Below are 19,554 nucleotides of genomic sequence, written 5' to 3'. Positions count from 1 at the left end.
GAAAAAGTAATAGAACAGGAAGGGAAACAACAAAACAAAACAAAAAACAACAAATTACCCTCTCTTTTGTTAATATGAGAATTGCTTTTTTTTCCTGTAATTTCAGATTTCTGAAAGTCATGAGTAACATCTGTGGCGTCAGCATTCTATATCTTAGCAACAGTCTTCAGAATGTTATGGGTCCTCTTATCCTGAATGGTCAGCTTGATCTCCATGTCTGTATTTAGTCTTTTAAAATGTTTGGGGGGGTTGGTTTGTTTGGGGTGCTTTTTGGAAAGGCAGCAGTACTACAGAAATGGGTCGCTGCTTCTACAAGTTTATATTACAGCAATCTAGGTAGGTGTGCCTTGAAAAGGAAATGATAGGACACTGTTGCTTAATTCCCTGAGTCCCTTTGTGCAGCTAGGAAGTGGTGTTTGTATTTTGATTGTAGACAGGGATTACAGGTACTTTCTCTTTGAAGGGCTTTGTTTTTCCAAAGCAAGCAAATTTGGTCACTTTTTTTTCCATGAGGTGAACAATTTCCAGCTTTTTGTCTTAAAGCAGTTCTAGTTGGTCGAAGACTTGCTGTTGTTAGGTTACTCTGATCATGGGACTTGTTTAGTTGTTTCTGTTGTGTGCATAACCCCAGCTCCCTGGGAGCTCTGCCTGTTGCTCTGGCTTTCCTGCAGTGGGTCCCAGACTTCTGGAATCCCAAAGGCTTTTGGTAAGCTGCTGTCTAGTTGCATAAAACCCAGTATCTCTGAAGAGGCCATTTGCAGGCCGCTTCTGTGGTTTGGGGAATGTTTGCTACAGGGAGTTGTGAAATAATCCCTATTTTAACATCTCCTAGTGCTAGTGCATTTCGACTGCTACAACACTCATTTTGTCCACTTTCCAGTGAAATTTACATAGTCTGTCTATATACTGTTTTATTTCTATGTATTTTTAGGAAAGATACTAAAAGATCTCGTAGCATCTTCTATTAAATTACAGTGGCTTTGGTTCCGGAATGCCTGGTTCACAGAGGGGGAGGAAGACTGTTCTGTTAGCTGCCTCTCCCAGCACCTGGTGTCCAGCCTTCAGCTGCCGCAGACACCATGGTCCCATCATTGCAGAGGTCTGTACAAACCATGGGCACACCTCACAGTCCTCAGTGCTGGTGGTTTCCATCATGAGGCAGTTGTATGTGGTGCAAATTTAGAGGCACCCTTCAGCACTGTGGTCTGCTTAACCTCAAAAGGAAACAAATTTTTCATAACCTGCCAGGCAGTCTGCTTCAGTTTCTCCTCTGTGTCCAGCAGGTCCAAAAGCTAATGAGAAATGCTGTAGGTAATCTCTCAGAATTTGAACACTTGGTATGACATGAGCCCTGTGCAGCTGTTGCTCAGTGTTAAACTTCTGGCGGACATGGTTTCATTGCTGAGGAAGGGGGCTCCTTCTGTAGCTTTAGTCCATGTGGGACTGCAGACATGGTCACTGCTGAGCTGCGCTTTGTATTCAGTGGGTTGTTGTATTCGTATATTTCATCATATTCTGTGTTCTTTTTCTCTAATGAAATAATACTTAAGTTGTAACTGTTGTGTTTTGGAGAGGTAGAAACCAATTTAAGTGTTCTTTACAAGGCGGCCTAACAGTGTTTGTCTGTTGTTAGTGTCTGCTGCTGTTACTATGATGTGTGCCCAACGGCTGTGGTGCAGCACTGCCGTGTGTTGGGATGGGCATTCGGGACACGTGCTGTGCTGTGGTTTGTTTTTTCCCTTCATAGTATCTCACATATGCCTCTGCTGTATCTCCTAAGGTGATCACTTTTGCTCTGATTGTTTCTGTGTTTTCTCCCTGCTCTCTGCTGGCTGCGCTTTGGGGCAATGCAGTGCAGCATCTCTCAGAAGCCCGTCGCTGTTAAAGCCAGGTCCTAGCTCAAGGACATGTCAGTGCTCCCTGCTGTTGGTGAGGGACTGGCTGCACCTCGGCTGTTTGCTCCAACCTGTTTATAGGCATTAAGTTGCCCTGATGGTGACTGGGAACAAAGCAGCCTGTGTCAGTGTGCAGGCAGTTGCTGTGCTGCCGCAGGCTGTGTGCTGCGTGCCCTGCAAGGAGCTCTGCCCCTGCTCTCTCAGACTTTGTGTTGTTGAAAGAGAAAAAGAAAGAAAGATAAGCTGTGGAGATAAACATGGTGATATAAGAAGGCTGCGGGGTGACCTCATTGCAGCCTTTCAATACCTAAAGGGAGCCTACAGAGGGGAAGGGAATCAACTCTTTGAAAGGGTTGATAACTGCAGGACAAGGGGAAATGGTTTTAAGTTGAGGGATGGGAGATTTAGGTTGGATGTCAGGGAAGTTCCTCACAGAGAGAACGGTGGGTGCCCGGAGAGGTTGTGGATGCTCCGTCCCTGAGGTGTTCAAGGCCAGGTTGGATGGGGCCTTGGGCAGCCTGGTCTAGCATTAAATGGGGAGGCTGGTGGCCCTGCATGTGGCCGGGAGGTTGGAGATTCATGGTCCTTGAGGTCCCTTCCAACCCTGGCCATTCTGTGATTCTGTGATACTGTGATTTTTTGTTTCTTCCTGTTCATGAGTTGCAGCAGTTTAAGCCTTTCCCTTCCCAGTTAGTTCTGTTGTAATTAGGTTGCTGTTACTTGAACCCAGCGCCGCAGTGCTGGTTGCTGCCGGCAGGCTCTGTGCGCCTCGCCCAGCAGCAGCCTTCAGCACCAGCGGTCATCGGCGTTGGGGTCGCGCTGATGAGACGCAGTGGGTGCCCGCTGGGACCCAACAGGTATCTCAGTGTCAGAGCCCTAATCCAGGCAGAAATCTCGGCTCTCATCTGTTTCTGTTCGTTAGTTCTGTAAGTTTACTTGGGGAGCTCCCCGTGACGACGGAGAGCGGCGCCCGTTGAAGCGTTTTCTGCGCGCCGGCCTTCTGAAGCGGGCTGCGGAGGCGCCTCGCGGGGCGGCAGGGCTGGCCGCTGTCCGAGGTGCTGCCGCGAGGTCCCGCAGTCAGCAGCTTTGCCGCGTGCCCGCGGTGCCTGCGGGGTGACCGGGATCGTCAAAGCGATGCGCCTCGAAAATACTCGGCTTTAGTTCGTGGCGCTTAATGTGTGTTTTGGATAGTTGTTGTAGCAGAGCTTAGTGTCAGTAGTGGCTGAAAAGTGGAGAATGTTACTTCTGAGCTGTTCCCGAGATGGTAAAAAGACTTTCTTTGCTTTTTTTTTTTTCCAACTTAGATTTAAAAATTCATCTCTAGATTGATACTTCTGTTTTCCTTTTAAAAGAAGTGAAACGGAAGAAGACATAAAGCATGCTGTTGATTTACCAGTTTGTTACTATAAATGTATCAGTAAAGGTGGGACAGAAGGACAAAGTCATTTAAGTGGTCATTTCTACTTTGAGACTTGGGTAATTCTGAGTGTAAGGCCATTGAAAGCTTAAGAATGTTAGCGTTCTCTGTTAATATGGGCTTTTTGTCAAGTCGTTAGTGTTCATTGGCTTGCAGAGTTCTACGGTTGCACATCCATCCGTACAGTAGCTGTGCTGCTGCTTTGGTGGATGCTGTTCAGCAGGACAAAGTGTGCCTTTCATATCTTTGAAAAGTAGTCCGTCTTATAAGTGTTACCTGAGATAGAAACGTGAATACAGTTGAGTAATTTTTGTTTTTCTTTTTCTTTGTTAGCTGGAGATGCAGATGATCCTCCAAGAATTACTCAAAATCCTGTCATTAATGGGAATGTAGCAATGGCTGATGGACACAACAACACCGAAGAGGACATGGAGGATGGTAAGGAAATACAGATGAAAACATCTAGCTGGCTGGCTTTGTTATTTTTATGACTTTGAGAACAAAACGGCCTATGTCTTATCTATCCTTTGAACTGCATCTCATTAAAAATCAAAGCCTCAGTAGTTAACTCCTTGTTCTCTGTGTAGCTTTTCACATGGCTATCCAGTTGCATCAGGGACCCGACAGGTTGTTTATTTATTTTCTCTTTCAAATATTGCTTTAAACACTGCTGAAAGTTGTGCTGCTCACTGTTAAATTCTCTGACGCGGTCATTTATGTGTGCTGCAGCTGCGCGTTACCAAACAGCGCTGTGTGTCAGTTACACAATTCCTTCAGGACGGTTAGAGAGTCCTTATCTGTTCTGCTCTGTTACGTGGCAGCTATGATAGTAAGTCACTGTAACTATTCCTTTGACGAATATATTCCACCCTTGCAGTTTTCCCAGGGAAATCCTGTCAACTGATGTCCCTTTTAATGAGAAGGAAAAGTGATGGAGGTTTTGAAATATTTTTGTTGACCTGTTAAATAAATGTTCATGTGTAATTTGTGGGTTTCTGTTAGAGAAAATATAATTTTAAAGTAAATATGATAGACTTACTTAAAGAAAGATAATCTGAAGTTCACTTAAGTTTGTTGTTATATTCAGTGAAGGAAGTGCCCAGTTGTATTTCTTTTCTTAAGAGAGGAGGTGAGGAAGAAACTGCCTTTATTTCAAAGAACAAAATAAATGGAACTGGGAGAAGGGAGACAGTGTGAGTGGGATTTCTTCCCCACTGATTCTTTGTCTTGTCCTGTCTTGTGAGAGATAAATCTGAAGTACTTGAAGATTTGCTTTAGTTTGTGGAAAATTTTCAGTGGTTTTGTTGGAGAAAAAAATCATAATTTGAGTTTAAAGAGCAAAAAAGCACTGCTTTCATGTATTCAAGGAACCTGATATTAGATAGAGTACTGGTAGAAAATAGTAATGTTCTATGAAGAGAATATGGTTTAAATTCAGGACGTGCTGTAACATTGGCAAAGATAAAGTTTCCTAAGATTGGATTATTGCAAGAGAGTAAAAACTAGGTCTGTTCAGCCTGTGATTTTTGTTATTGATCTCGTTCAGGTAACTTTAATTCACTGTAATTAATTGAGTCTGAAACAGGAATTTTTGTTTCGATCAAGACAATTTATTTTTGCCTGTTATAAAAGATCTTAAATACCTTTTATGTTTATTGTGATATTAATTATTGTCCTCATGTACATTTGCTGTGGTCAGGAGCATTGATGCACTGTGCTGTTGGACAACTATCAGAGGTAGAATATGATTGTTAAGCAATTCTCTGGTAGGTCCTCATTACCATATTTGATGAAGGAGTGCCTGCATACGTCTTGGTGCTATGATACTTCTTTATATACACAGAAAGTGTTGTTATTGCAAAGACATTCCTGAAGACTTGCATCACGTAAGTGCATGGTGCTGTTTCATGGCCTTGTAAATCAGATGAGGTGTTTGTTGTTGTGTTATTTACACATCAGTGCAATTGCTGGCTTGCTGTTGGTTCGTTTGCTATCTGAGCTGCAGCACAGTGTGCATGTATGATGGGCGGCCCAGAGGTTCACAGGATAGGGGAGAAAGCAGGAAGACATCGGCCTCTGTAAGCGTCCTCTGTGTTCCTCTGCTGCTTTTCTTAGCAAGTGAGAACAAGCTGAGCTGGAAGAGGATGCAAGAGGAGAATTTGGATACTTCAGTAAGAAAACTAAACATGAGTTTTAACAGTTTCTGTGGAAGAGGTGAAAACTAGGATAAAATGTTGGTGCTCTCTTCCTGTGGGATCACAGAAACCAACTGTTTGAATTCAGGACATTTTTGAGATGTTTCTTCTCATGCTAAGCAGAAAAAACAAAAACAACTGGGATGGGGTAAAAAGTGCAGCTCTCATCCCATTGGTCTGGCAGCTAACGTGGGCATTGAGGAACACAGCGTGGGACTGCAGTGCACCACTGGCAGGGCTTGAGATGGGGCTGGTGTTGGTCCGTGTGATGTGCTGGCAATACAAAACAGCCAGCAGTGGGGAGCGTGCTGTGATTTGTGCAGGAAAGGGCTCAGTGACCTGAAATTTGTGAAACGAAACAGCAGTTTTGCAAATATAATTAAAAGCAGTATAAACAAGGCTATGATCAGACTTGCTTCATAAGCTCGTCAGTATTCCAAGCAGCACCTAACATAAATTCTCTCCGAAGTTAGAGGTCAAACAGAAGGTCCCTCACAAAACCAACTCACTGCTTTGCAGTTTCCCAGTGCTGCCTTGTTTCCATTAAGAATTAGCAGCTAGGAGGGCTTCAGCAGTGCCAGTGTTAGCCACGTGCCAATATTGCGTGTGCTGTTTTTGGATCACTTTAAAAATATCCGTAGACTATTCAGCTGGTTTTGCTATTAATAGTTCAGGTTCAAAATATTTTAATAACTTTAGTGTACTTTAAAGTTAGCAACGTCTACTAAGGGAAAAAAGAAATCTGGTTTTCTCAAAGTTATAAGCACAAAAATATGTACTTCATTTTGAAGATGGATCATGTGCTGTATTTGGATCTGTAATTTGGAGAGTCTTTGTTGTGTCATGTTGTTAAGTGTGACATTAGTGTCATCAGTGACAAAATCTTTTCCATCTAGCAGATGTGATCCATAGCATGTAACTTCAGCGGGCAGGGTTAGCTGGATCTGCGCTTCCAGCCTTGTGTTTAACTCTGTGTATGGCAGTGATCCGTGGAAACCTTCCTTGCCAGTCACTGCAAAATTATCCTGCTGCCAATTGCAGCCTTGTATGAGAGGCTGTCAGATATGATGGCAGAGGAAGGTTTTACTTACTTATGTGCTCAGAGTATTCATCAGACTTACTATTTAAACTTTGTTTCATTTAAACACAGTTCTTGTTTTAATCAATTGCACTTGTTTAAAGCATGGGCTTTCTGGAGGGAAGGGAAGGTCGTTATTTCTAGGGACTGTTTGTATTTTTAGAGAAACTTCTATTTCAGGGTTGACCTTTGCTGCAAGGCTGCATTTTTGTGAAATAGATTCTAGTGATTACTGAAGTTCTGTACTGAGAAGAGCCCTTCCCTGCTGAAGTCTCACGTACAGACTTTCCTGAAAAGAAGGCAAGAAGTACAGGCCAGCTTGCTTGGAAGCATCTGCAGATGCTGCCTTAGCTGGTAGTGGAGCAGTGTCCTGTGCTGCAGTGCTCTGAATGCTGCATTCAAGGAGGCAGAAAGCAAACTTGATCTGCTCATTTTTGGATGCTTAAACTAAGCCCTGAAGTACTGGGCTGTGAACAGGGAAGTGTTTTCCAGCTGTTTGGAGATACATGTGATATAAGACAGAGTTAAATTGGTAAGTTAAGAATTGTCTTTGTCTGCAAGGAAGCTTGAAAGTGTGGCACTCCTTTGCCCATAGAAGTGCAGCTGCCTGAGTTCTGTCAACAAGCAGTGAGTAGCTGAGCTGGGTGGGAAGCGAGCGATGAGTAGGTGAGAAACTGCTGGTTTGGTTGCACTTGCAGTGGGAGAACAGGAGAAAGTAAACCCCAGCAATGGGAAAGGTCACGGAATCTGGCAGCACAGAGCATTGTGACAGTTGTTACAGCTGTGGAGGAGAGATCAAGCAGTGGTTGGCTAGCTTCTGTTGTAGTAGTTACTTTTAAGAGCTGATTAGGAAAGCTTATGTCTGTCCTGCCCTACACAGATATGGCCAACTTTGTTGCCAGAGTCAAAATCAGCAGCAGGATAGCTGCTTAAAAAGAAAACTGCTTTCCAGGGGCAAAGAAGGAAATTTGTCAAAGCTCCCATGTAGTTGTAGACAAAAATTCTAGTTTGTTGTGTGGAGTGTATAATCTTTCCTCTGCTGCATGTTGTAATTAAAATAATTTGGTTTCTTAAACAAGGTAATAACCAAGACTTGCCTGGCCCAGTTCCTGCCTTGTCCCTGCACCCCAGTGCTCTTGAGTTCAGTATCACAGCACATGATGTGCCCAGGGCTGCGTGCTCTGTGCTGCTTGGGCCTCCCAGTGCCCAGGAGCAAACCTGGCTGTGCTATGCAGGACTTCAGATGAAGCTATGGAGGGAGAAAAATGAAAAAGGCAGGAGAGTGTGTTGGGCACCCTCTGTTCCATCTTCCTTGTCAGATGAGTTCTGTATCCCTATACACAACGTGAGGTGTATTGCAGGAACAAGAGCTCAGACTTGTGCCTTCCTGAAGCTGCCGCAGCTTCCAGCACACTGTTAGAGCTCCGTACAGCAGCAGTGGAGCAGATTGTGGTATACAAAGAGCTGAGGATGTGGAAAGAAGGCAAAACTAGTTTCAGTGTGTCAAAATAAGCAGTGTTAAAGACTGTCCCATTTAACTTTTAGATGACTAAAAATCTGTTATCTTTTGCATACAAGAATGTAGGACCCTCTTTAATAATTCCTCAGCTGTCTGATAGAAGATTAAAAGGAGGTTGATTTGTTCTGAAAAGACACTTTTGCAAGCAGAAAACAGTAACTAGGCAGTGACTTGGTATTGAGTCAGTTGGACAGATTGTGAGAATCCTTAAATCATTAAGAAGAAATTGTCCAAAAGGAGTTTATTCCAGCGCTCTGTCTTCCTAAATGCTATTGCAGTGTTTTTCAAAACAAAAAAAAAAATGGAATTTTGGTTGTGTGGGAGGTTAATGACACTGTGGATTTTGTTTTGTTTGGCTGCTTCCAGCACCTCACTACATCAGACGCACTGATGTTGGCGGGGATTGTTTCGGAGGACAGCACATGAGGTTTTTGAAATGCTCTCTGCATGTACATCTGTATTTTACAGATACAAGTTGGCGGTCGGAAGCAACCTTTCAGTTCACAGTCGAACGCTTCAACAGATTGAGTGAGTCAGTTCTCAGCCCTCCCTGCTTTGTACGGAATTTGCCATGGAAGATCATGGTCATGCCACGACTCTACCCGGACAGACCTCACCAAAAAAGTGTAGGATTCTTCCTCCAGTGCAATGCAGAATCTGATTCCACGTAAGACCCCTTTAAGTATTATTGGAGTCTTCGTTTGATACTATTTGAACTGTATTGTAAAAAGTGTAGGCGTCTGAAAACACCTACTTCATCCAACTTTCTTTGAGAGGAAAGAATTCTTGCAGGGTGTTGAGTCCTCTTTTCATCCTGACCCTTCAAAACCTGAAGCACAGGACTAATCCTCTCTTTCAGCAAGATTGTGGTAGAATTTAGGTATGTTCCAGTTTGAGTACTGAAAGGAAGTCTGACAGTTCTCTTAGCATGTGAGAAGTTCTGGGTTCATTTCAAGCAGAGGAGCTGCTGGAGCTTTAAAGCCCTGCTGAGCCATAGGTCCTACCTTGTGAGGAGCAGGAGTGGGTCGTTCTCTGCAGCTGAGGCAGGGAATTGTGTTGAGGTAGTCCTTGAACTGAGTTCATTGCTCAGCAGCCATAATAAGGACTTGAACGTGTTCTCAGATTCCTCTATGTAAAACAAATTTGACCACATTTGACCCTTAGTAAATAGTACAGTAAATTAAAGAGAATCTCTGCATTTTATCCAGTTGAAGAGCAAGTGCCTCACAGGTATCACTTCCAATATGATAACTTCATTCTTGCATCAAATCTTATACTGTTTTCACTCTAACAGTTGCTCTTTCCTGTCATTTTTGTAACCTAAAATGTGAATGCTCAGTGCAAAGATAAGGGAGAAAGATGTGTCACCAGTTCCTGTGAGAAGTGGTTCACACATAGTAGTCACAGAAAAAATATAATCTTCAGAAGTATTGAACTAGATGCTAAGAAAGCAGTAATGCTTCTGTATGAGGCATTGAAAGGGCTGTGTCTGAACTGATGTTCATTCTGATTTACACCAGTGTCATAGATTTGAGCAGGATCATAAATGCTGCTGAGAAAATCTGGGGAATTGGGAAATTTATCTGATGGGTGGGAAGGCAGAAGCACCTCCTCCTTTCCTTTGTTAAAGACTGAGTTATGCCAGTCTGGAGACACCAAGAGCCCTTTCAGCTGACGTGTATGTTGGCACCAAAGTAGATTAGCAGTAGAACCTTAACTGCTGTTACTTGTGGTTCACCAACAGTCCTGCCTTAATACCACTTGCCCAAGGAGAACCGCTGTTCCAGCTGAATTCAGATTCATAATGTGGCTTCAGAAGGCCTCAGTCATTCATACTCTCAAATGATTAATCAAACCTTAACATCAAACAAGAGAAAACGAAAGAAAAATCTGTGTATAAAAGCAAGGTAGCAAAAAACCCTATCAAGGGTGTTTTTAGTGACTGTAAAAAGCTGCTATTTGAATGATTTCACGTGTGTATGGGAACTGCTGAATCACAGCCTGATTGATCACCTGAGGCGAGCACTGAGTCAGCCCTGGGAGCACAGGTGAAGGCAATTCACCTGCGCTGCTGGAAGGGGTGCAGCCTGGCTGCCCCTCTGCTGGACCCATTTGAGAGCCGAGTGCCAGTGGGAAAGGATCTCTTCTGGAGATCCCTCCTCTGGAGTTTTGCAGTAAGTCCAGGATGTGGGTAAGCATTCTATCTATTCTCTTTTTGTTATTATGATCTGCTTTGCCAAACTCTCTTGTTTATTCCATAATTACAACATCTTTATATTCACTGATTATACAGCGTGCTTCTTCTGTATTTGTAGGTCATGGTCTTGTCATGCACAAGCAGTTCTCAAGATAATAAACTACAAAGATGATGAAAAATCATTCAGTCGTCGTATTAGTCACTTATTCTTTCATAAGGAAAATGACTGGGGCTTTTCCAACTTTATGGCCTGGAGTGTAAGTAATTGGACTTCTATTAATCTGCTACTGGACAGGAAAAGTTTTGTACTTATCCTTCTGGAGCCTGAAATACCTGTGGAAATGTATTTTAAGCTGCTTTTCTTGTCATTGCTGAAGATTGTTTTCAATTTCCTGTGAATTCTTGTCCTTATTGTAGATTGATTTTTATTTTGACTCAAATATTCTATTTGATCAAGTGGAGCCTATTGATTAACCCACAAAAAGGATCCAAGGGATGGAGCACCTTTCCTACAAGGACAGGCTGAGAGTGCTGTTGCTGTTCAGCTTGGGGAAGGATCCAGGGAGACCTGAGGGCAGCCTATCAGTGTCAAAAGTGGGGCTATGAGAAAGAAGGCTCTTTAGCAGGGTCTGTTGTGTTAGGACAAGGGGAAATGGTTTCAAAGTAAAAGAGGCGAGATTTTGACTGGACATAAGGAAGAAGGTTCTGTTACAATCAGAGTGGTGAAGCACTGGAACAAGTTGCCTAGAAAGGTGATGGATGCACATTCAAGGTCAGAATAGACCTGGCTCTGAGTTGCCTGATTGAATTGCAGGTATCCCTATTCATTGCAGGGGGGTTGGACTAAAGGACCTTTAAAGGTCCCTTCCAATTCAGACATTTATGAGTATCTGAATGACTGTCACTTAGTGAAAACAAAAGAAAACAAGTAATGTCATTCTGGAGCAACACAGACTTTCTTGCACGTCCATGTGTTCTTCATGTACATGTACATACACTTCAATGGACAAAAATACTGCAAAAGCTTACCTTGAGACAGCTTTTTAAGCGTTTTCGAAGTCAGTCCTCTAATCTTTCATCTGGCTGGAGCAGTGTTCATTGGAAGCTCAGCATTTGATTACTGACTCTTTAATATCTACAGGAAATTGAAATAATTCTGCAGAAGCTTAAAAAGCAGGAGTAGGTTTCCTGTATTGAGACATTAAAAAATGATCCAACTGCATTAAACTGAAAAACAGCTTTTCTTTTCTGCTGGCCTTCACTCTCGCCCCTCCACTCCCCCCAGTCCCACTTTGGTTTATTATTTCAGATAGGTCAGGTTTGGCAATTAAGTGATATCTAACTGGTTGCTTCACTGCAATGTTGTAAGGTACAGAAGTTTTGCAGTTTTCATGTTCCTGTGTCATTTGTCTTCTACAGGAAGTTACTGATCCTGAAAAGGGCTTTATAGAAGAGGACAAAGTTACTTTTGAAGTCTATGTTCAAGCAGATGCTCCCCATGGAGTGGCGTAAGTACCTTTGCTCCAAAGTAATTCTAGATTCTACTGTTTTTACATGACTTCAGATTGTTCAGGTATTTTGTTAATAATAGTTGTAGCTCATTAGACGTTCTCATTTAGTCACCTTTAATTGATGAATTTTCCCAGTGAATACTTTCTGTTAATCATACAGAGATTTGTCTCAATTTGTTAAATTTCAGTATGCATTATTCATCACAGTGTTTGTGAAACTCTTACTTCTGTACAATTGGTTTGTGATTTAATAGCTCTGCAAATCCAGCCTCAGTGTTTCTGATCCTGCAAGTGAAACTCTTATCAGATGTAATCAGGTGACTCTGCTGTCTAGCTTGTCTGGGTTTACAGCTGTTTAAAACTTCCTTGTCTGAGTCACTCTGCCTCGTGTCACTTCTAAAGAAATTGGTTCTGCTGAAATGTAGACTTGTCTTTGAATGTATAGCTCTGGGTTCCAGCACACTTTCGTAATAAATAACTTGTCTGCCATATGGAACGTATTATAAAAGAAAATTTACAGAATCACAGAGCATGTAATTCCAAAGCTTGTTGCTGGTAGTGCTGGTGTTTTTAGTCTGTTATTTCAGTATTAAGTAATAAAGTATCTCTTTTAAAAATAAAGTACCAGTATACAGCACTGGTACCTTAAAACAGATAGTATTTATTACACTTCTGTCTTGATTTCAACCTTAATTGATTGATTTTTAACCTTTTCTAGGTGGGATTCAAAGAAGCACACAGGATATGTTGGCTTAAAGAACCAGGGAGCAACTTGTTACATGAACAGTTTGTTACAGACTTTATTTTTCACAAATCAACTACGAAAGGTAATCAGTATGTGGGGAAAAGGAAATGAGATTGTTGTATATAGAAATGCTTCAAAACAGACCTGTCTGTCCCTTTTGCTTCCTTCATCCTCTTACAGAAGTTGTAATTTACGTGGTCTGCACATCATACTTCAGGAAAAAGGAAGGAAGCTTCCTTTTCTAGTTTGAGTGTAGGCTTTTGGTTTTGTGAAAATAGACAGGAAACCTGGTGAAAAATCTGTGTTAAGGGATGTTTTTTAGCAACACTAAGCATAAAATGTCTATTAATTGTAGTGAGAAAGGAAAAAAGGACTGATTCAACTTCTTACAGATCTGAAGGTATTTTCCTTAAATTAAAATGGAAGAATCAGTTGTGACTTCTCAACCCACCACATAATTAAAAAATAAGTATGACCATTTGTTCTGGTTTTCAATTTGTTATGTGGCTGAATTACCTGACGCTGTGGCTTGTGTATTTGTGGTAATGAAAACATCGTAACTTCAGTATTTGAACAACTTTTATATTTGCTTTGTTCATATGTTTTTTTATTTACTACAGATGGTTCTTTTGTAGTGGAAAGAATAGAATTTTGACTTGTGGGCTTAATATCTCAGTGAAAAACAGGACGAAAGAGAGTAGGTCACGTGTGAACTTGGAATAGTGCAGTAGCCTTACTGGTTAAAAACATAAGCCATGTCTTTGTATTGGAGTGTGGCTAGCTGGAGAATGGGAAAATATGTATATGGGAAGTTATAAGTACACCATTTATTTTGTTGGCATCTCCTGTTGATCCTGCCTACTTCACTCATTTACTGTTATTGGTGATTTGCATTCCTTAATTTACGAAAGTTTTCTGCTTCAAGGATTTTTGAAGACTCTTTTGTCATTCTTGATTCTTGATCTGTTCCTTTTGCTTTTTGTCGTGTACAGCTTCTCCCTGAGTGTTTAATGTCCGTGTTCTTGCCATCTGTGGTTATTGTAACTCTTGGTGATAGTTAAGTATTCTGACTTCTGCTTTCTCTTGAGTGTACAAGGTTGTTCCATTACTCTTTCTTTTCTCCAACACTTTCCTTTTATTATATCATTTTTCACTGTGTTATCGTTATTATTTGTATCACAGTGACCTGCAAGTGTTCCTGTTGAGATTTTTCTTTTGCAGTGTTCTGTTTACTCTGAAGTGTTGCAAAAAATAGCATGTTGAGCTCCAGTAGCCTGTAACTGAGATCTTACCAGTGCCACACAAGAAAAAAATACTTGATTTGCTTTGCATGGTGCCTCTGTTCCTTTTTAGCAAGAGGTGTAGCTTTCACATTCAGTTTATCATTTGTTTTAATGCCTGATTTTTGCTCAGCGCTGATAATGTTTGTGACTTTTATGTTTTTGGACAACTTCACATTGCTCTTGAAAGAAAGATGTGTTTCTGTAATAGCTACATCTAATCCAATTGAGTAGTTCCTTTCAAGAATGTCTGGTAGTCAGTAAATCAATATGTACCATGACGTAATCTTCTGTGAAGAAGAAATTCTTTTTGTGATACAGATTTGTTTCAACTGAACTAATCTTTTCAGGCATTCTCCTGCACTCCTTCCTCAGAGCCCAGATACATACCAGCACTTAGGGATCGTTAATATCTGGGTAGTGACCAAAGGAGAAAGCTTAATTTGCTAGCCAGGAACTGCAGCTTCCTTTTGGAAATGGTACTGGATTCTCTGCTCATTCTCCAGGTTTTCAGAGCACCTGTAAATAGAATAGTCACTAGAGGTTTTTTTGTAGACAGTTTTAGTACTCACTTGTTATTGTTAGAGATGGGAAGAGTCAGTAAGCTGACTGGTCTGAAAAGTGACATCTCTACAACATGTTCGTTTTCACTTGGAACCTATTTGTTCCTTTTAAAACAATTATCACTAATTCTATTACTTCTGTTAGTCCTCTCTACTTAGGAGAAATAAAAATTGTTTTGCTGCTATTTGGAGCTTTGTTAACAGAGGAGTTGCTGTCAGGGATAGAGCTGGGGGAGCACACCCAATAGCAAGGGGAAGCCCATACCTGCAGGAAGTCGGACCTCTGAAGCGTGGGAGAGGATTAATGCAGAGATCTTTTCTGTGCTTTGTTTCCAAACAGCAGGCAGAGGATTCTCAGGTACCTGAAATGAAACATCTTTTCATTAGCAATTTGGTGGCTTTGGTGCTAGGGAATAAAGCAAAGGAAGTTGCTCTGCAGAGCATGTTTGTGACTGGCAAATGAATGCCACTGGCAAGGGACAGAGGTGGCTTCCCAGGTGGGGAGTCCAGGGCTGCTCTCAGAGCATGCCTGTTACTTCCCATGCCCGTCATGGTGCCTGCAGCCTGTCTGTCTCTGCTTCATCCAGGAAGTTGTACAGTTCTTTGCTGGTTCTCTTGAGCAGTTCCCTACGTTTTGTGAGCACGTTGCACAATGTCTGCAGCTATGCTGAAGTCATGTGTTGATGCAGTGCGTTCCTTCCTGAGCTGCCTCTCCTTAATTTAGCCAATATGTTTTGCCTTACCCTTAAATTTAATGCACAGTCTTCTCTTCTTAAGTAACTGTCTTGACTCTGAGCAGTGTCTTCAACCTTACCTGTATCATTCTTTTGCACGTAACTATTCAGAGTCTTTCTCATATGTGTCTGGTGCTTTTAGCCATTGTCTGTTCGTGTCCCTGTCATTCTTATGTGTTTGTTTCCTGGAGGAGCTTCTCAGGTACTAAAGATCGTGCTTTTTTCAAATGATCAAAATGCCCAATTCCTTGATCCTTGAAAACGAGTTTACGAAGTCTGGGAGGGCAGAGCATGAAAAGAGAGGTTTGTGAAGGGTTGTGTTTGAGGGGTGGTTTGTGTTTGTTTTAGGATGGAGAAACACTTTGCATTTTGGGAAATTGTTTCAGTTGTACTCACCTACAGAACCAAAGAAAGGCTGTATGTTAGAAGTTAATAATTCATTGGAACTTCAGAAGAAATGGGTGCTTTTATTCAACAGCATCTGGAGTGCAGTCATTAAAAACAAATTTTGAGCAATTATTTGATTATTATTTGAGAGATGCAGGAACGGATTTAGTCATAAGAATGACATGAGGAAATCAAATAACTAAATGCAAAAGACCTGATTTTTGTTTAGTTGCCATGATATTCCGAGCTCCTATTCATTCGTTTTAAAAGGAGACAGCTACATTGAGAACCTCTAGGATGAATTTTAGCCTGCTGTAGTATCACTTGGGTTTGTCATGAAGGATTTTTAGCATTTGACTGTTGATTATTCATAAGTAAATACAAAAATACCTTTGGAAAATGTATCTGCACAGGCTATATTGGAATTTGTTTCTTTATGTGATTTTTTTTTTTTTTTTTTTTTTTTTTTTTTTCATATCCAATTCACTTAAGCTTAACCAACTTGCTCGATTTTTGATTTTCGGGGAGCATTTACAAGATACTGAGAAACAGTGAGCAGAGGCTGATTGGATTCAGAAGACTTGAAACATGGTTGTTCAAATACTGCCCATTGCCATACTTGCCACTGAAGACCAGCTCATAAAAGAGCTCATGAACCAGGGTTAGGGGGCGGTTAATTCTGCAAGATGCTGACTCATCTTGATGTTAGTGTTTTCAAGCAAAAAATAACTCTTGCAAAATCAAAGGGGTAATTTTAGCTATTGATGTTTAAATTGGAGCTTGCCCAAATCAGTCTAGTTAACTGTAACTCCGCATTAGGGTAACAAAAATAGAGAAGCAGCTGAAAGTGTGTGTGTGTGTGTGTGTGTGTGTGTGTATATATATATACACATATGTATATATAGTTCTAATGGAGTTGTTCTGAAATCGTATGATCTGACCTGAGGGAAGAAATGGTCACAGCAGAGTGGTCAAAGCATGCAGCACGTGTGCAGAGAGGTGCTGGAGCAGTGCTGCAGGAGGGGCTCCCTGGGCTCACGCTGGGCAGTGGGCTGCTTGGAGCTGGGTCTGTGAGCGGGGCGCAGCACACAGAGCCCCCCTGGCTGCCCTGCTGGAAGCTCTGCAGCCCTGCTTGGCCCCTTGGAACACCTGCTGATGCAGCTGCGTCACGATTAATTGATCCTAGCTGAGTGAAGCTGCGCGGGGTTGCTGGGTGGTTTCCCTCCTGGGCTGCTGAGAGGCTGTGAAAGATGATGGAGGTTTGGCAGATAAAACTTGTTCCTGAAGAATAAGGATGTGTTTTTCGTTTGTTTTTAAATATCGGTTGGTGAAAGTGGTTTAAGCAAGCTCTGAGATCTGCAAATGCAGAGCAAAGGAAGATGATTAAAATTGGGTGGCAATTGTTCCCTTCAACAGGATGTTTTCTCCTGTAATACTTAATAGCAGTGTCTCCTTTTTTCACTTATTATCCCCTTTCAAAGTTGTCTCTATTTTCCTTTTACGTTCAGAATTCTTGAGTGAGCATTTCTCTGTAAATAGCTTTTCTGTAGACGTACTGACCTAAGGTTTCATGAACGATCCCATTTTCCTACCTGTTTGAGCTCTCCTTATGCCTGCGGGTCTATTTGCGTTTCTGTTTTCTGTGTGGTATAATTAGTGAATTGATTTGATGAAGCTGTTTACTCTGTTTGCCAGGCAGTGATGCCATTCAGTAGGAATGAATGTATCAGAGAATCTCAGGGCTGCCTTCAGCATCCTCATGCTCCAGCTGTACCCTCTGGTTTCGCTCTCCTGTTGCCCTTTATGCTTTCATGTCGTGTGGTTTTCCCCCACAGTGGAGGTGATGGTAGTCACACAGAGCCAAGCTAAAGCACAAAGCAATTTGTTTTCAAAATCCTGTAGCACTATCCAGTATATCAGATTCTACTGTAATGATTGTATGGACATAGGCATGATAAATTGTTCATGTGCATTGAATGCCTGAGTGTATTTACTTTCCTAGGGTAGAATAAGAGAACCATTTAGATAACATTACCACGAACAGAATCGGTTGTTCAAATCTTTGTAACCACTGTGCTCTAAGATGATTTTAGACAATTAATGTTTTTACATTACAGTAAAAGATTTTTTTTCTCATTCTTTTGGAGTGATGATTGAATGAGTTGTATGAAGTTAAGTCACTGGAGAGGAAAGTGTGCATTAAATGATTTGAGGAATGAACTTTTTCCTTTGATACTAATTGAACTAAATACCTTTTCAGGCTGTGTACATGATGCCCACTGAAGGAGATGATTCATCCAAAAGTGTTCCTTTAGCATTGCAAAGAGTGTTTTATGAGCTGCAACATAGTGACAAACCAGTTGGAACTAAAAAATTAACAAAATCTTTTGGGTAAGTTTTGAAATTTTCAGCTATTATAGGTTTCATATGGTATTTCCTTGAAAAGGTTTCATTTAAATCAGACTTTTTTAGAGGTGCAGAGAAATGTTAATACAGCATTTTAATTGCTAGTTTTTCATAGGTAGTTTGGAAAGGATTTTGTTAGTGATCAGAACCAACGGCAGCTGGTCCAGCAGTCAGGTTTTGGAATACAGGGTCACAAACACTCTAGCAGTGGGGTTAGGATTTGCCGTACCTGAAAGTTGTGCGACACGTTTGTCTAAGTAAAATTCAGAACTGCACTGCGGTTCGTGTATTGTTCATCTCTCTCTTGTTTCTGTATTAAATGTAGGGAAATAGTAATGTGCATCTCCAGATTGTTAGGTTAGCACTGCTGCCTGTCACAGCACTTTCTTAGGACTTACGAAGATCTTATATTTTCGCTCATCCTCATTTTAGAAACGTTTATCCTGTATTCTGTTTTGTGATTTAATGCTTAAAGAGTATCTGTTGCATGGAGAAAAGCTGTCAGTCAGTACACATACACAATCTTTCTTTGCATTTTCTTTAGACTAGCATGCTCTTCTCTTCTGTAAAACGTCTGCTAAAAGCTTGGCTTTTATTTTCACTTCCCTCCAGTACCCACTTCATTGCCTGGCTTCTCTTTATGTGATACTCCTGTGAGACAGTGTTACAAAACATACTTTTGTATCTGGAACACACAGGCAAATGGAAAATGGTTGTGCAGTATAGCTGTGCTGAGGATGGTGGTTTTATTGTTGGTTGTTTGCTTGGCTTTTACAGTGGCTTGATAGCTCAGCTGACCCTGTAAACAGAGAATTTTTTAATTGAAAATTGTTCTAAAATGTTATTTGCATTACTTTATTACATGTGTGTTTGTAAGCTCATCATTTGTAATAGTATTGAAAGGATTATTTGAAAATGGGTTAGAAAATAAATGGTCTTCTCTGCAGAGCTGTCCTGGTGTTCAGCATAACAATCCCATTTGTGAGCTCTCTGATTCTGTTAAAGCTGTAGAAGTGCTCTGCCCTGATAAGATTCTTTGAGCCCTTACATCTGTCCTTCTTTTCTCTGCACTTTTTGGGGTAAATTTAAAATGAAGTTGGTACCGTCAGTGCTCTGTCTGATGGCATCTTCTGCCTACTGGTACGTTTAGTTTATCAGCACTCCTCTCCTGTTACACTAAAGGGATTTGCTGATATTGTAAATACTTCACCTTGAGTTAGTATCTTAACTGTGTCATCTTCAGTAGCATGAAGAGATCTTTCCTGAGGGTGTTGCACGAGCTGAATTTTGTAGCTGAGGGCAACCTTTGGAAAATGTGCTCCTGCCTGCTTTGGTTATTGGGAAGGATTTTTTGAATGTGGTTGAAGATATATATATCTTATATAATATATATAAATATAAATATATATATATATTTATTTATTTATTTTTCCCCCTTTAAATTAAAGGGAAGTTTATAACGTGGTGAGACCTGCTGTGTGGAGCTTAATTTTGTGCTGGGCCCTATGACTGTCTGAGGAACATAAATAAGCTTGGCTTCTTAGAAGAAACTGATGCTGTTGTCAGAAAGTCCTCTTTTGAAATCCTAGTATTAGGATATAACCTTTTCTTTGATTTTATTTATTTA

General features: G+C 41.2%; 1 protein-coding gene across 2 annotated transcripts in view; it reads left to right on the top strand.

Moving 5' to 3' along the window:
* Window positions 1-19,554, top strand: part of USP7 (ubiquitin specific peptidase 7) — a gene marked incomplete at both ends in the record, with an annotated part of 61,460 nt that overhangs the window by 19,555 nt on the left and 22,351 nt on the right. Inside the window, 6 exons of one of the 2 annotated variants that reach the window (XM_079542838.1) lie at window positions 3,646-3,750; window positions 8,573-8,771; window positions 10,420-10,558; window positions 11,721-11,809; window positions 12,531-12,639; window positions 17,782-17,912. In XM_079542838.1, the coding sequence (XP_079398964.1) occupies window positions 3,646-3,750; window positions 8,573-8,771; window positions 10,420-10,558; window positions 11,721-11,809; window positions 12,531-12,639; window positions 17,782-17,912 (772 nt within the window). Of the gene's footprint in view, window positions 1-3,645; window positions 3,751-8,518; window positions 8,772-10,419; window positions 10,559-11,720; window positions 11,810-12,530; window positions 12,640-17,781; window positions 17,913-19,554 lie in introns of both variants that reach the window. The other variant, XM_079542837.1, reaches the window with a different exon arrangement.

This window comes from Tetrao urogallus, assembly GCF_951394365.1.
Source record: "Tetrao urogallus genome assembly, chromosome: 15".
Taxonomy (NCBI): domain Eukaryota; kingdom Metazoa; phylum Chordata; class Aves; order Galliformes; family Phasianidae; genus Tetrao; species Tetrao urogallus.
This window is presented reverse-complemented; position numbering and strand designations above follow the sequence as displayed.